This window comes from Pteropus vampyrus, unplaced genomic scaffold (assembly GCF_000151845.1).
Source record: "Pteropus vampyrus isolate Shadow unplaced genomic scaffold, Pvam_2.0 Scaffold200, whole genome shotgun sequence".
NCBI lineage: Eukaryota > Metazoa > Chordata > Mammalia > Chiroptera > Pteropodidae > Pteropus > Pteropus vampyrus.
The window spans coordinates 247,412-264,576 of record NW_011888981.1 but is presented as its reverse complement, the minus strand read 5'-3'; the positions used below and the strand labels follow the sequence as shown (position 1 = coordinate 264,576).

The window sequence follows — 17,165 nt, the reverse complement described above, 5'->3', positions numbered from 1 at the left end:
TGACCCCTGCTTACCTCCCAGAACTTATCATAGATCTCTCCCCGTCTCTCTCACTTACTGTGCTTCAGGCACACTGGCCTCCTTCATGTTCTTCAAACCACCAACCTCATTCTCACATCTGAGTTTTTTGCCCTGGCTCTTCCTTCAGCTTGGAAGGTCCTTCTTCCAGGCCTTTACTGGCTGTCCTCTTTTCCTCATCCAAGTAATAGTGTTAAGAGATTAAGTACAGAGGAGTTTAGGGGGCAAATCCTTAGGGCCTTATAAACCATCTTAAGGAGCTTGGACATTATCCTAAGGGCAATTGAAAGCCAGTGAGGGGTTTTAAACAGGAGAATCATGAAATACGATTACATTTTTTAAAGCATCACACTGGCTATTCAATGTAGAAAGGGCTGGGACAAAGAATGTACAACGTGAGAGGAAGAAGACAAGATAGGAAGCTATCGTGTTAACTGTCCAGACAAGACATGTCAGTGACATGGACCAAGGTGGAAGTAGAGAGAAATAGCAGATTTGGAAATAAAACTAACAGGACTTGCTAATGGATTGGTTTCACTCATTCAATCATTCAGCAGACATTCTGTCGCGTAAACCAAACCGACAAAAATCCCTACCCTCATGGAGTATATATTCTAGTAGATGAGCGAAGATATAAATGAAACATCGAAAAAGTATCAGAAACATCGAAAAAGTATCAGATAAGGAAAAAGCACTCTAGGTATGAGAAATGATACAAGCCAAGTCTGCAAAATAAGATTTATTTGAAAAGTACGAGGGATAGTAGTGGCAAATCCAGACGTTCCATAGAGGGGACTCTGGAAAAGCCTTAAGGATTTTGGAATTTTTCGTGAAAGCAGCAAAAAAGCTACTGATAATTTTTGACCAAAGATTCTATTTTAGTCGAATCGAAAGTGATCAAAGACTGCTTAAGAAAAATGGAATAGCATGCTCTGCGAAAAGTCCCTACAAAGGAAGGATTAACGTGATCTGATCACTGGGTATCGAGATCAAAGAGAAGGAAGCATTCATCTTCTAATTTTATTTAATGGTCATTTTTGCTTTGTTAAGCTAACTTTTTTGCATAATTCTCTTAAAATAGGATTTTACTCTAGTTGAATATCACAGTCCAACAAAATCAGTTAATATCAAAACTGTTTATGCATAAGTGCTTGTATGTCATAATAATTCTTCCTCATTAACATCCAGGAGGCAAATGTACATACAGTGGCCTTTTCGAATTGATTAGGAAATTTATTTTCCAGAAGCAATGTGGCTTGCCTGGGATCATTGAAATGATGAATGGCAAAATAAGAGCTAGAGTATACAGTTTCATTTGGCTTGCTACATCATTGGCTGATTGTATGTGACACTGCCCAATAATCACTTTGTTATAAGACCAGGCAGAAAACCCAACCCAGAACAAACATTTGCAGTTCTGCTTCTATGATTCCAATATTGCATGAAAATGGTGGCTGAGATAGTACCAGTTTTGCCCAGGAACTCTCTGAGATAAATACGGCAGACACGGTGCCTCGGTGAGCAGCATCTATAGGTTATCCTACAGTTCTAAGCATCTGGGTTGCAAGTGGTTCTTTTCTTTTCCCTGTGGCTGGTGCCAAGAGCCTCTGAGAAGAAATCCTTGGTGGATTCTGAGAGACATCAACATGAGCTCTATCATAAAAGTGACAGTGACCATGGGAAGGCAAGGTAACCTCAAGGGATCACGTGAGGGAGAAGCAGAGCAGATGGCCAAGGAACAGGTCTCTGTGCAAAGGTTCTATCACAGTAGTTCTAGCTTTTCCAGGATTTCTGTGACTTTAGCCCAGGGTTCCCTCACTGCCACCAGCACTGTCCACTCAGGAATGAATGGGAAAGTCTCTCTTGCTTTTTCTAAATGTTCCTGGTGGTAAACCATTTTATGGCTTCTGAAAAGTTCCCACCTGAAGTAAATAGTGGGGACACAGCACCCCACCCAGTGCCCAACTCTCTGTTTGGCATTTGCCAAATGTCTTCCTACTCCCTTCAGACCTAAAAATGATACTTCATGAACTGCCTTAATTTTATCCTCTTAAAGAAGTCTTATTTCTGCACTTTTGAGATAAAACCCAGAGAAGGAGGAAGGGAGATATGAAAATGAGCCGAAGCACCAAAAGAGAAAGAGAAAAGGAAAGCCTAAGCTGTAAGATGGAGTAGCTCAAAGCTATTCAGAGGAAATGCAAACATAAATCATTTAATTTGGGCCTTAAGTAGATTGACGTAAGATTCTTGGAAGGTTACAAGACAACAGAGTATTTCACAAATAACTGTAAATAAATAAACTGGCTTCCGTATACTCAAAGAAGAGCTGTCAAAAAGATGCCAATGGCTGCTTCTTCCTGGCTGGATTTAGACATTATATTTCCAGTGTTTGGGGCAATTTCTCTGACAATTTTAATTAGCTCACTCTCTGCAGTTTGATATTCTGTACAAATTTAACAAATATTTGACCTTTAACCTCACTTTGCCATCACACTGTTTTTCCAAAGTACATAAGCGTATGCACTTGGTTTCATTTCACCCTCCTCCCATCCCCCATGGGACAAGTTGATCCACCAATTTTGCTAATTCAGAGGGTGCAGATAAAGCAGATCTTATTTTAGTTACTTCTCAGGCCTATGTAAAAGCAAGACAAAACAAACAAAAACACAAATGCTCCTTAGAGGAAAGGATGGGGAAAGTGATTAGCAGGAAGAAAATATTCCCATGTGACATTTCTCTCCTTGTCTTTTTAAATCAACTATTTTCATGGAAAATCCTACTGCATGTGCTGTGTGCACCCTGCAGGCTTTCAATAGGTTTAATTACTGTATAATGCTCATGCAGTCAGCTTCTAGATATGGCCACTTACTCAACTCCAAAAGATTCAGGCTGTCCTGCCAGGAGATCCACACTCTTAGGGAGCCAAAGTTACATCCAAATGGAGCCCTGGTTCACAGAGCTTGTTCCTTCCTATTTCAAATAACTAAGAACCAAGAAGGAATGCTTTCTTTTCTTTTCTTTTCTTTTCTTTTTTTTTCCATCTAAGGGAGGAGATACACTTGGGAGTGGGGAAGCAATCTGCAGAAAGGAGAACTAAACACATTCAGTTACACCCAGAGACCTAACAATTAACTAATTTAAGGAGAGACTGGCATCTTCAGCCTCCAAACTGCCTTTAAAAAAAAATAAAAAACTAAGAAACTCTAAGACTCAAAATAGCAAATGCAGCCTTGAGCATCAGGATTTAAAAGAATGAAAGACAAAAAGAAAATAACTTTGGAGAGGAGGCAACCTGTGGTAGGGAGAATGAAACCACAAAACTGTTTTAAGCACAGTGCTCCACTTCTTAATGTAGACCACAAATTGTTTTAGCCTGTGATCACACTCAGCCTCTGGGCTCCCAGGAAGACTTCCATGCTGGCTCAGCCCAGAGCGGCATAGATTATCTGGGAGGGGTGTTTTAGAAAAGAGCAGGACCTCTAACTTCAGTTTTCTCCAGTCTGAATGAAATGCAACTCTGCTCCACTGAGGTATATAAGGGTTAAAATAAAAAGTGTGCGTTTTGGATACAGCTGGAAGCCATTAGCAACTCTGAGACCATCTCAGTAACCCAGTTAGAGGGTGGGTGGCCTGGCAGAGATCCTGAATCCATGTAATCACAGACCCTTAGCACTGGGCGGGGCTTTACTTCTACCTCCCACCCAATGTGGAAATCCCCTCTTCAACTCTTCGGGTCTCTTGCTTGCATACTTCCAGCCCATTCACTGCTCATGAGGCAATCCATTCCTTCCAATGGGCAACTTCAATTACTAGGAATTGCTTGGCCAAATTGCCTCCCTATTCTCTAGTTCTAACACTGCCCTCTGGTGTTATAGCACACAACAGTCCTACTTATGAAGGCAACTGTTATTTGCCTCCAAATTCTCTCCTTCTTATGGCCAAAGAACCCATTTTTGCCAGCCATCCCTCACATCTGGGGGTTTCCAGACCCCTTCTGAGCCTGCTTCCTCTATGAACTGTCCTCATGCTTCAGAGTCCCTCTGAAGAATGAGGTCCAGAATGGAGTACATTTCCAGTTCAAAGGACACCCACATAGTATTATCTGGGAGACCTTTTCCTTCAGGAGTTTTTGAGGGAAATTTTTTTCAGGGAAGAGGCAGCCGCATTTCCTTGCAGTTACTGCCACTAGAGCATCTACCCACCTCATCCCTGGGCTAGCTTTCAGCTCCAGACGACTCCAGACATCTGCTATCCTAGACAGTACTAGCCTTGCAATTTCAGTCACAAAGCCAAAATGGAGGAAGGAATAAGAATGAACGAGCTTTCCCTGGGTATTCAGCAGGGGAGTTCCCAACCTTCCACCAAGTATTGAGGCAGATGAGAAAAGATCACTCCCACTTGAGTCTGGATCTAGGAGCCAACCTCTAGGACCAAGACCACTGTTCAAAAATCTTCCATTGCATCCCACATCCCCACAGAACACAGGTACTCAAGCTTCCTCCATCTAATCCTGCCCCGCCAATCCCCTTCCTCCCACCAGGCTCCAGTGCAGGACCTCTGGGGCAGCAGGCCAACCTCGTCCTGGCCAGTCCTGACCCCAACATCTATGCTCCCTTGTTTGCCTATCCACCTGTAAGGTTGTCTGAGAGTTCTCTCTTTTCCTGGACCAGCTCCAGAGCATCTGAAACACCAGGGCTCTCTGGCCATTGACTCAAGATGATATTTCTGGCCACTGGAGGTGGGTCTTCTCCCACAGCTCTCATCTTCAATTATTTCATTGTTCATATAAACACAGGAATGAGCCCTTTGTTTTTGCTCTCGGCAGTTAACTTCAATGGTTGGTCATTGTTGTTCTTTTGGACCGAGGAATATCCTAATTACATCTTTGCTTTCATTATGTGGAGGAGATTTAGTGGCATCTGAGGCTCTGGCTTTTAGAGATTAAATAAATAAACAGTTATGATCTAACAGAGTCATCCCATATATAAGCTTAAACCACAAGGTATAATTTTAAGCTCATTTTGCATTCCCAGATGTGCCTCAGATCAACTGTGATGTTAAAGCTGGAAAGATAATCAATCCTGAATTCGTTGTGAAATGTCCGGCAGGGTGCCAAGACCCCAAATACCACGTTTATGGCACAGATGTCTATGCATCCTACTCCAGCGTGTGTGCCGCTGCTGTTCACAGGTGGGTAGCTCTGAGCTACTTAAGAACTAGCAATCAGGATGGGGGTGGGGAGCCCCAGTGCAGGGCTGCCTGATTTTAAAAAAATGTACAAATTCGACTATATTTCTTCTGGCACCCCTGGCCCATGGAATTGCACAGAAGTGGTGCACGGTCCTGGGTCTCCTTTCGCAGCACTCTGTGGAAAAGAGGACTGACTTCTCTTGGCACCTTAACAAAGATGGGAGGAGAATTCTACTCTTGCATGTTTATGGCAAGGAAACCAAAGTCCTTGAGGACGTAAAGAATTTTTTTTGTTGTTCCTGTATGTGCTGAGTAAGGAAATAATAGGGACCTGACTAAGACAGGCCCAGAAGATTGGAGAAGAAATATCACAGCTATGGTGATCACCTGAGACAAATGGAACAGGAAGAGTGAGCAGGAGGGTGAAAGGTGGTACTGCTTGGTCAGCTGTTGGTTTGGGATCCAGGAAAGAGAACAGGAGGCATGACATGCTTTAGACTAAGTCACTGTCTAAACGAGAAGAGGCAAAAGTGACCTTCACAGAATTCTCATGCCTCTTTTTCTTAGGCTTGGAGTCAAACATAGGAAATGCGTGTTTACTTAATAAGCCTTGTTTGATAACAAGGCTAACATGTATTCATCAAGTGTGTTACCTATGTTATCTTATCTAAACCTCACGATTGCCCTCTGTGTACCTACCACTGTTATTCACATCTTGAAGATGAAGAGGTTGAATAGCTTTTCTAAAGCCACACTATTAAAACTTAGTGTCAGAGTAGGAACTCGAACCCAAGTCCAGCACTCGTGCTCCTAACCAACACCCAGCACTGCTTTGAGACATGGCTCTTGAGTCATTGCTCAGCTACTGGATGCTGGATGGAGTCTCTGAAATATTCAGGCTTCTGGTATCTTTTTCCTTTACATCAGTCAGTTGATTATTCAGTTATATCTTTGCCAGAGAGAGGGGAGAAGGTATAAAATTCATTCCCTTTCAAGGTGTCTAGCCAATATCTTCTCTGAAATTTGGAGAGGCAGTGAGAAAAAAAATCTATGTATAAAATAAGACTTAAGAATTACTAGTAGATTTTCTTGGCCATACTCTTCTTTTCCCTATCACTGCAGCAGGATAATGACCTAAATGGTTTTTCAACAGGAGCAGAGCTACGAAGGCTCTATTAAAGATAAGTAATGGAATATTAAAGAAAAACATTAAATGTCGTTTCTTAACTCTACTATGGAATTAAAATATTTTGCTTTTGCTCTGAAATCAATTTCATGCAGAAAAGAAAGGGGTATACAAATCTACACACATATGCATGTGCATGCCTCCCACACATACTTGTACACATGTGCATGCTCACAGACATCCTTGCACACATATGTGCTTGCCCAGACATCTCCATCACATCACACAGACTTCTCCCCAGTCTGTGTCTGTGCAGACACTGACGTCTGCTGCAGAGGCTGAGTCTGTCTTAAAGTTGCCTGTTTTTTTCCAACTGTGATTAGAGATGGTTGGCGCTTGCTTCCTTTGTCACTTGCTGGCACTCTCTTGCCTGTCTATGTTTCCTGTGCAGGACAGAGGCACATGAGTTAATTTGATCTCACCAAAGATGTCATCATAATGACAGTAATTCCTACACTATGATTCTCTCCTTCTAGCATCATCTCAAGATGATGTAAGACTCGTTAGCATTCCCATTTATTAGAAGAGAAGCTGAGGCATAGGGAAGTTAATTAAATTGCTAGTTAGTTGTACATTCAGGATCAGAACTCATGTCCATTGACTTCCAGCCCAGAGCCTAGATAACACATTTACATACGAATAAGCAGTCCCAGCACTGTACAAAGTGAGGATGTGTCGGGGACCTGGACTTTGGAGCGCTAAGAGCTGGCAAAGGCTTTATGATAGATGGACACACCTCTGCGGAGAAAATAAGGGCATTGACAAGGATCGGGACTCAGCAATTCCAACAGCTGGGTTGGAGTCTTGTAACTTGCTGGGAGGAATACAGATGAGGGTTACAGAGTCAGAGGAGGAGAGCTTGAATGTTTCAAAAAACGAAATTTGCTACTTGAACAGTGTAGTGCCATTGTAGCTTCCTGCACCGGTGTCTGAGAGAACAGGAAAGAAATATCACTCTCCATGGGGAGGATGACTAGAGGTCTTCAGCGAAAACAGAGAGGAATTTTGAATACTGTCTGTTGCATTTTTCACAACAGAGTCTGTTTTCAGAAGGCAGAATTTAAGAAAGAGAACATAAATAGAAAATGTGCGTGGAACCTCCTGTCATTGTCCTAACAGAGCCCCCCACAGTCAGAACTGGGAAGCTAGAGAGAGCATGCTATGATTTAGACAATCAGATTTAATATTCAGCTTAAAGGATTGAATACTCATACAATACACCATAATCAGATGTCTTATGAGTGATTCCCTTGAGCCTTTCAAACCAAAGGGATAACGAACATATGATACATCATGTTTTGGCTCAGTCTCGTCCTGAACTAACCTCTGTATTTAAAGTGGGACCAAGTGCTGGGGGGAGTGGGAAGGGCTCTGAGATGGGCCAGTAAAGAGGCCATCTCCATGCAGAGCAGTCTTCCGCTAACTTCTGACCAGATGCCCTCCTGGAAATGGCAGCAATTCAAAAGGGCTGCAAGTCTCTTACCTCTGAGCCAAGAAGCTCACTCTCAGTTTATCCCAGTCCTCTGGAACCAGGGTCAGAAGGAGGTAAACCCCAAGGCCATGTTCAGCCTCATGCAGGACGTCTGAGAAACACTAAGAAGTAGAATTGGATTTGCTCTTTCGGAGAATATATGTGAAGTACCACCAATTGAGGAAGGGTGCAAATGAGGTCATATTTATAGAAGTTCTCCAAATTACTATGGCTCTTCCCCCATATGGTTCATAAGTGGAACCACATCCTCTTTCGGGCTCTCTCCCTCCTCCAGTTATCACCTATGATGGTGGAGTATCTGGTGCATTTTCCTCCTTGGACTGCTGACCTCTCCACAGTCTGTCCTTCTCTAGGAGATGTCTGAGAACATCCACATCCTCTAATTAAGTCCATAAGATGAAACTTCACTCTTTTCTGCGAGCAGAACATCTCATGAGAACACAATAGGCCTTAATCTGCCCCTTTCCCAAAGTCTGGGTTTTCAGTCTTACAAAACCCTCACCAAGGATATCAGCAGCCCAGTGCAGCGTGATAACCCCTTGGGCCCTCCCCATTCCCTTCAAACAGCCCGAGGGAAGCTCAGCACAGCCTCCCCTGACCCTCCCCTCATTCTGAGTAGCAGCTACAGCGCTTCTCTTAAACAAGAGCAAGTGTGTGCTCGCACACACACGTTTCCTCAATATGATGGACTATAAATCCGAGGGCAGAAAAATTTCTCTAGGGGAAAACAAAAGGGAGAGAGTTATGTTTATTTTCCCCATTAATTATAAGGGACCACGGGATAATTGCTTTTCAATAATTAGAACTCTCACCCTACACCAGTGGAATACTGGTAAATGTTTAACAACTGGCTCTTCAAAAAAGTTGGGGTTGCTGATTTACCAATTTTTGTGGTACAAATACTCCCACCATAGCTAATTTCAAGATGTCAATGTGAAATGAACCCTCTTGCACAGTCTTAAAAGCTTAACAATTGGCTTTCGAAAGCCAGTATGAGCTTTCAGCGGAGCCCGCACACCACCGATGGGCCTTCTGATAAGGATCCATAAAACATTTTCCTTTCCATAAGAAAATTTCCAATCTAGTTGAGAGATAAAATTTACTCAAGAAATTTTTAGGAAATAGCACAAGACCAAATAAAATCAGAGTCTCAGTCGTGAGACATGATTTTAAGGTGTTGCTTGGAAGGGGCCTGGCAAAGTTGTGTCTGAATCTCCATGGAGAAGGTGTTAGGGACCACGTGACACAGCCTAGTCAGGCAGAAGTAGAAAACAGGTTCTCTAAAGCAAAAAAAGAGCAGAATGAACAGAGACATGTGAGTAAGAATCATGTAGTCCGTCAGGGATGCTGAGACCAGCCTGGCTGCAGCTGGGAGAAGTGAGAGTTTCTGATTCTGAGAGTTTCTGAGAGAAGAGAAAGCAGTTGCAAAAATGTGAGGGAACAATGAGCAGTTAGTGTCAGGAGGTACCTGTGCTTTTGAATCCTGAGAGACAACTATGACCGAGGGGGACAAACCCAGGATTCCCAGTCAGTTAGTCTTGGGTTCAAATCACAGCCTTGCAATTTACTTGTTACAAAATTTGGAGTGAGTCGCCTGACTTGTCCAAGCCTGTTTCCATGAACTGGGAGCGGCATTCCCTCCACTCCACGACTCAGGTTTACGGAGAGGGCCCAGGGAGATGCCATACGTGGGAATGATTTTAAAGCAATTCACTGGTTTACATGTCAAGTATTATTATCCCTTTTTTTCCTTCTGGGTCATTGAGAAGTTGAGCATTGAAAGTTGTTGACTCACCATAAAGGTGAGAGAGCAGGAAATGGCGACTCTTATTTCTGGAGGGAAGGAAGGGTGTCGATGGGAACAATCTAAGTATGTTTTTAGCTCCTCCGCGCCATAAATTACGGATACCCAAAGGAGCCGTTTCAGCCTCTGTGGTGAGGAAATGACAATATGAAAGTGATATTTAGGAACCAGAATGGAGCCCCTGCCTCACATAAAAGGAAAGAGGTAGATATTTCAGTTACTGTCATGTCAGGATCTAAAACCTTCAAAATCCTATAAATTAAAGAAACAGTTTCAGTCTTTGGGGGCTCATTTTAATCAGTTTAATTTAACTGTACACCTTCCTTCCTGGGCCCAAACAAAAGGAATAATTTGCTTTGTAAAGTGTCATGTCACCCTTTGAAATAACTGGAATCATTCAGTGATGTCACAAAACCAAATTGGAAATTGTCGGGAAAGAGGTTTTTCTTAAAAGAACGAGTGGGAATAAGGAAATGAAGGATGGTGACAAAGAGAAATTCCTGACTGAGCGATCAGGTTCTGTAAGAAGCAAAAGAATGACATCTGAACTGAGAGATCAGATGCTGGGCCATGAGATGGAGGGGTGGGCTGCAGGTCAAGGTGAAACCTTTTCTTAATCATCTTTCATATGTTTATATAAAGATGGAGACTGTCGATCACATCAAACAAAATTTTTCTGCTCTTCAAAGAAAAAAATTTTTTTCTCTTTATAGTGGTGTGCTTGATAATTCAGGAGGGAAAATACTTGTTCGGAAAGTAGCTGGACAGTCTGGCTATAAAGGGAGTTATTCCAACGGCGTCCAGTCCCTGTCCCTCCCACGGTGGCGAGAATCCTTCATCATCTCAGGTAAGCCCGAACACTGGGGAAATGTCCTGCTACACAAGGGCACTTGGGTCAAGTGACCTCGCAGGATGAAATGTGTTCTTTTGAATGTGCTGTTAGTTTTAATTTATGGCCCACCTCACTTCATAAAAGTCTGAAGCATTAGTTCTTCTGATAATTAGGATCATGAAACAATGAATTATAATTATAGCGATAAATCACTACCAAGTCTAGAAATATTAAAAGGCTCCAATTACTCATTTTAAACACACTGCAGCTATCTGTAAGTCCAATCAAACTTTCTAATTAAGTGAATTACATTTAATAACTTGGGTTTTTGAAATACTCCTTTTGTTAGGCTCAATGAGTCTCATTTCTAGAACCTCATTCCTCGAGATTTCTGGGAAATGAACAGATAGAGACATAGGCTCTTGGAGAACCGAGCTACAATTTTGAGTTTTCTTTTTATTTAATAATTGTTTCACTAGTCAATCAGTTCTATCTAGCTCCATAGGATTTTTGTAGATAATTGTTTTTACTCTTTCCCCTCTTTTCCAAAGACATAATGTCACTGAGCTAATGACTAGTGTGATTTCACAGTGAAAAGGTAACCAAGTATCTTTGTACTATCATGACCCCCTCCCTTTTTTATATTTGTGAATTTCTCCAACCTTCTATTTTTGAAAATTTTTTAACTTACAGAAAAATTAAAAGAATATTACAATGAATACCTCTATTCCCTTCACCTGGATTCGCCAATTGTTAATATGTTGCTACATTTGCTTTGTTTATCTACCTATCATTTATCTATATTTTTTTTGTTCTGAACCATGTGAAAATAAGCTTCAGGCATCATGACACCTTATCTCTCGACACTTCAGCACACATCTTGTTAGAACAAGAACATTTTCCTAAATAACCACTATACCAACATCATACCTAAAAAATAAACATTGATACAATAATATTATCTAATAAATAGTTCTTATTCACTATCTAATTATCCTAAAATAGTCTTCATAGTAATTTCTTCTTCTTTTTGGATCCACAATCCAATCAAAGAGAAACCATTGCATTTAGTCGTCATGTCTATTTAGTGTCCTCTAATCTAGGACTGTAACTATCTTACCACACTACGTTTTTTGGTCATGAATGGCAATGCCGTTTTTGGAGTCCCAGCCAGTTGTCTAGGAGTATGTCGCACAATCTGGACCACATATATGTCTACTAGTTTCCTCATCACTTCATTCAGGTCAAGTATTTTGACAAGGATACTACAGAGGTAGTATCATAGCAGATCCGTTATGTCTTATCACAATGCCCATATCGGGAGGCACATAATGTTAGTTTGTGCAATTGTTGGTGAAACTAAACTTGATTACTTGAATAACTTTACAATCTCCTTCCATGGTGAAGATACCTTGTAATTGATAAGCAATTTGCAGAGCGATACTTCCCAACAGCATAAATAGCTTGTTTCCTAACAAATTTCACCCTACGGTTTTGACATCTATTAGTGATCCTTGAGGTAGCAAAAATTACTTTAGTAATTGCAAAATTATAGTTATTCTAATTCTGTCATTCTTTCACATTTATTAGCTAGTATTCTTATATAAAGAAGAGATTTCTACTCCTCTTCACACTTAGGGTTCCAATTAGACTGGTTTCTAAGTCAAATAGTGGAAAGTTGGCAACCACAGTACTGTGAGGTTCGCCTTGTAACAAAGAATACAGAATAAGGGCCATGTGAAAATGCTAATAATGTCTAGAATGCAAATTTGTTGAGCACAGAGAGAAATATAATCTCCACGTAGGTGTTTACCAAGTAGCTCCTGGTGAAATAAGAGTATTTTGATCTAAAGTACTTAGCTAGCAATTCAAGAGTCCCAACAGAGGTTTAAGAAAAAAAATTCATTCCATAAGAGTAGAGATGTTTTGGGATTTTAAATGGAAAGCAATCTGCTGAGGTTATTTCCTACAAATATCAACTTTCATGTTCCCTCATTCCACCTAGCGACATTTAACCACAAACACTTATGCCAACGATAATAAACGTTTGTGCTTCTGCGATGACTAGGAGCATCTTCCAAATGGATGAGTTAGAAAAGTGCGCTGCAGTGTGAGGGTATCGACCGACTGGCGGCCAAGCGTGCTCCGCATCGGTCAGAAGCTCACCACCAGCAAGTTTCACCCAATCACGTCAGAGCCCTCGTCTGAAGGCTCAGATGTCTCTAGGACTTTTTTCAAGGCTTTTATTTCTCATTTTGACATGTCACTGTGCTCCTTTAATTAATTCACTTTGGTCTAGGAAGGGGACAAAAGCGAGGCTGTGCATTTTTGGTCAGCATGATCTTTCCTAAGCCCAGGGACGGGAAGGGTTGGAGAGAGTCCTCCTAAAACTGCCCACTTGCTTTTTGACCCCCATTTTGGAAAACTGAGCTCATGCTCCTTTTCCTTCTGAACAGAAAGAACCATAGGATTTTAGATGCAAGAAGAATAGGAAACAGAGACAATGTCTCTGCAGTGCTCTGTTGATAAAGTGAGGCCATAGCCAAGGGCCTTCTTTGGATCTGAAATAACCCTAATTGTTGTCTGTCTGGAGCAGGCCCAAGGGCGGAGGACCTGGAAATGGCAAACTCTGCTCCCAGGTGACTTTAATAAGATGAAGTAACTCAAGCCCAAACCTTTTGCCTCATTCCCACTCTGAGTGACATTTATAGGTAATACCAGAATAATCTCTTTGCATCTCTATAATATATAGTTCGAAAACATTTTTTTTTCCATTAGATCCTACAACATTATGTAGTGGGTTGGTCTGTATCATTGTCCATATTTTGTGAATGAAAAAAAAATAAGAGAGTCTCAAAGATTAAGGCAGTTAACTAATAGTAAAATAGAAACAGAAACCTATATATTTTTACTCTCATTCTCAAGGCTTTCCTGAGACCCTGTTATTCTGTCTGCTTCATGACCCTATAATCCTTTGTGCCAATAGAGTGTTTGACAAAATCACACACTAGATCTTGTTCCACCTCCTTGGGCTCGCCACCTGACACTCCTCACCGTCTCCTCCCAAGCTCTATCCTATTCCCTCAAATTGAGAGTTAAAATGCTTTTGTTATTAAATGGAAATATTGGATAATGTGTGAGACACCTCCCAAGGGTATTTGAATGCAAAAGAGATCTAAGCACTAAGATATTCCTTTACTGAATAAATATTTACTGAGCATCTACTACAGGTCAGACAGTGTCTAGGCATTGAGAATTCAACAGTTAAGAGGCGAGACAAATTACCTGCCTTTTGGGGGGTTTTACATTCTGGGACACTTTCCATTTCTTTGTGGAACAAGGCTCTTATAGTGGAATTTCAGGCATGACCTCATGGCGGAGGAAGACTGCAGGCAGCAGCCTTCTCGGGCAATTTTCAGACATATCAGCCTTGGTACTTGCTTACCCAGCCCCATCACCTGATTGATTTTGTTTTTTATGCCTCCATTGTCTCCAGGACATATATACGTTTAGCAGTCCTTCTCCTCACCTGGCATCCAAACTCTCTCTCCCTGGGTGGGCAGCTAATGCTTATTTCCAAGGCTGATCTACCTTTACCTACTTTCAGCTGTTCTAATGCCATGGAATTCAAATGGATCTCACAGGATCCATGAAAGTAAGCGGTAGCCATTCTTGCATAGCCAGCCTGTGACCAAAGCTCTCCGGAATCTAAAGGAGAACATGGGGAATGTTTTACATCCATCTACTGACCTAATTAAACATTCAAAACCCCATGCATGAACACCTCAGCTTCCATGTCACATCTGCATGGGAAAAATCAGCGTTGCTAATGTTAACTCTGAGTCATGGAGATTTTATTACTTCCTTTCTAATATTAATAAAACATAGGCTATACAGGAAAACAAAATGCCACTTGACTTTCTTATTGTAATCAACAACTCAGTGTGGGGGAGACTGATTTTATTGAACTCAAGAGATAAATTGGAAGGAGGAATCATCTCATGTGAACAGAACCATCTAAAACCTCTAGCTCTACAAATAAATCATGTGTTTTTTTTTTCTTTTTTGCAGAAGGTAAACCCCCAAAGGGTGTAACCTACCCATCGGCTCTTACATATTCATCACCTAAAAGCCAAGCTGCCAAAGCAGGCAAGTGTTCATGAGTGATTTCATCTAAATCTTCTGAATTCGTAAACACACAGTACTGTGTTTTAGAAGATAGTGTAGAAATTAACATCTAAACTGGTCAAGCTCTACTGACTCCAGTAATATTTTAACAGATGCCAGGAACATGGGCATAGAAATCAATGGGATCAGATGGCTGGGGCTGAAGAGTGAGGCTTTAATGTTTTTGTTTGTTTTCGTTTTCACATTTCCAAGATTGTCTCTGTGTTTGTGCCATTTTCACACAGAATGACTGTTGCCTTAAATTTTATTGTATTGCTAACTTTAGAAGATGACATGACATTCTGTTTGGAAATATTCCCTGGTAGTTGAAAGGGAAAAGGCTGTCTCTACTTAGGTATGAAATGAAAGGAAGTGAAGAGAAGGATGTGGCTTATGGGATAACAACAAGTAGCTAATCTGAATAATCCAGGCCAAAGATACACTATCCCTGAGGTTGCGACGACCCAACTTCATGCAAAACACAAAGGGGGTACAGGTAGAACATACCTTTTTCTAGGTTTCTATGTTAAAGTGGGAACTGTGCTATGTAATATCGTGTCATTGGTGGTACTTTGGTTTCCCACACAAAGAGAAGCTGTGAGTTGCTTTATAATTGCTTCCAGAAACTTAATGGATTAGCTAATTTTGATCATGTACTTAAGGTGAACATGAGTTAAGAATAGTGATAGAAGCTAGCATTTATTAAGGATTTAAGTGTTCCAAGAGCTGATTATTACATTTAATCACCCCAACAACACCATGGGTATGTACTATTCTTAGCCTTAATTTACAGTTTGAGTACAATGCAGCACAGAGAAGTTTAGTAGCTTGCCCTTTGCCACACAGCTGGTAATAGCAGAACTGAGAATCAAACCCAAACAATCCGGGCCAGAAACTTCTCTGTATACCATTATGCTATTTTGTTTTGTTTTGTATTTAATTCTAATAACAACATATCTAAAGAGTACTCATTTGAGAAGTCTTGGCCTACAAAGAGGAAATGTTTTTCAATTCCCCACCCCGCCCCATTACTGCTACAACTATATCTTTAATGACACTAATTATTCCAGTAATCTAGACTTGCTTTGGTTTTAATGCAAGGATACAGCTCTTCCCCATCCCAGCCCCCAAGCTGGCAGTGGATTGTGGTGGCTCATAGAGCATTTCTGAGATACTGCCTGTCTTCTTTTGGTGTGGGCATGGAGAAGAAGAATGGGTGACAGAGGTCTCCTTAAGTGAGTGGCCAGTTGATGGAGGGAGAGTGTTCCTGGCCTCTCTGCTGTCTCATCTAGGCCAGCAGTTCTCGGTGATTTCTAAGTAGGTGACATGTATGGATATCTTGGGCTTAGGGGACAGTGTTCAGCTATATCTTGGCCCCCTCATGAGGGGCCAGAGATCTGAGTTAGGTGTCCCATCCCTCCGCCCAGCAGCTTCCTGGGCAGTTCCTTCGCACAGAGCGGTGGGAATGGCTGGGGTTCTCTTCTTCCCCTCAGGGGTCTGAGCAGAGCTAGGATGGGTGAGATCACCTTCCTCTTCCCATTTCACTTCACCTTTGGCCTTCTAAGTCCTGCCGGCCTGAGCCCCTCGAGCAGCACCCCTTCCCCTTTCAGAAACAATCTCTATGTTCAAGTTAGCCCCCCAACTTCAGAGGCCACATGTCAAGCACCCTTATTTTTACCCTGAGAGAGAATACTGCTAGACTCCAAGAATATGCCCCAAAACTTTCTCTGCGAGCTCTGCTCCTGCAGCATACCAGGTAGGCCTGTGGGTGCTGCAGCTTAGAAAGGTCGGCGGGGACGAGAGGCCCATCACCCCTCCCTGCATGCTCTTGTGGTTGGTGAGTGAGTCTCTTGATGCCCCTTCATTTGGCTTCAGGAGGATAAAGCGTGAAAGAAGGGAGGGAAGATCCTCTCACCCTGAACTCTGTTCTCCCCAAAAGATGGCTACTGACCTCTCCCCTTATTCTGGTTTTTTCCTTCTGCTGACTGTCCTGGTCGAGGTGGGGTTGATGACCATGCAGGTTCGACTAGAGTGACCCCACCTGCAGGAAGTTCAGTGGCACCTCTCCTCATTTAGAACAGGGGTACTGGGGCCTTCTGGCTTCATCTTTTGGCCTTATCCAGAATCCACACAACAGCAAGAGTCCTGATAACCTCCTGTGACTGCGGCTATCAATGATCAAGTGTTTTCTCTGTGCCAGACACCTGTACTACACAGTGACCCTGAGGCAGAGTGCCAGTGTCACCCTTTCAGCAAAGGAAGCTGACCCTTGGAAAGGTTTAACATCTTGCCCAAGGGCACCATTCCAACTGGCCCATGTAGCGTTCAAATGCTGAATGTATCCCCTCAAAGAAGGGAAAGTTATGGGGAGAGGAGGAGGGGAGGGCACTATAGCCAAATGACAGCTTAGATTATAAAATCCATTTGATTTCTACATTCTCCACAGCAGAAATCAGTTCCAAAACTTCTCTATTTA

The 17,165-nt window shown here is 42.0% G+C and overlaps 1 protein-coding gene across 2 annotated transcripts in view; it reads left to right on the top strand.

Moving 5' to 3' along the window:
• The window catches only part of VIT (vitrin), a 94,172-nt gene that overhangs the window by 37,348 nt on the left and 39,659 nt on the right, over window positions 1–17,165 (top strand). For both annotated transcript variants that reach the window (XM_011372091.1, XM_023537795.1), the window contains exons 4-6: window positions 5,052–5,208; window positions 10,404–10,537; window positions 14,594–14,671. In XM_011372091.1, the coding sequence (XP_011370393.1) occupies window positions 5,052–5,208; window positions 10,404–10,537; window positions 14,594–14,671 (369 nt within the window). The remainder of the gene's footprint in view (window positions 1–5,051; window positions 5,209–10,403; window positions 10,538–14,593; window positions 14,672–17,165) is intronic.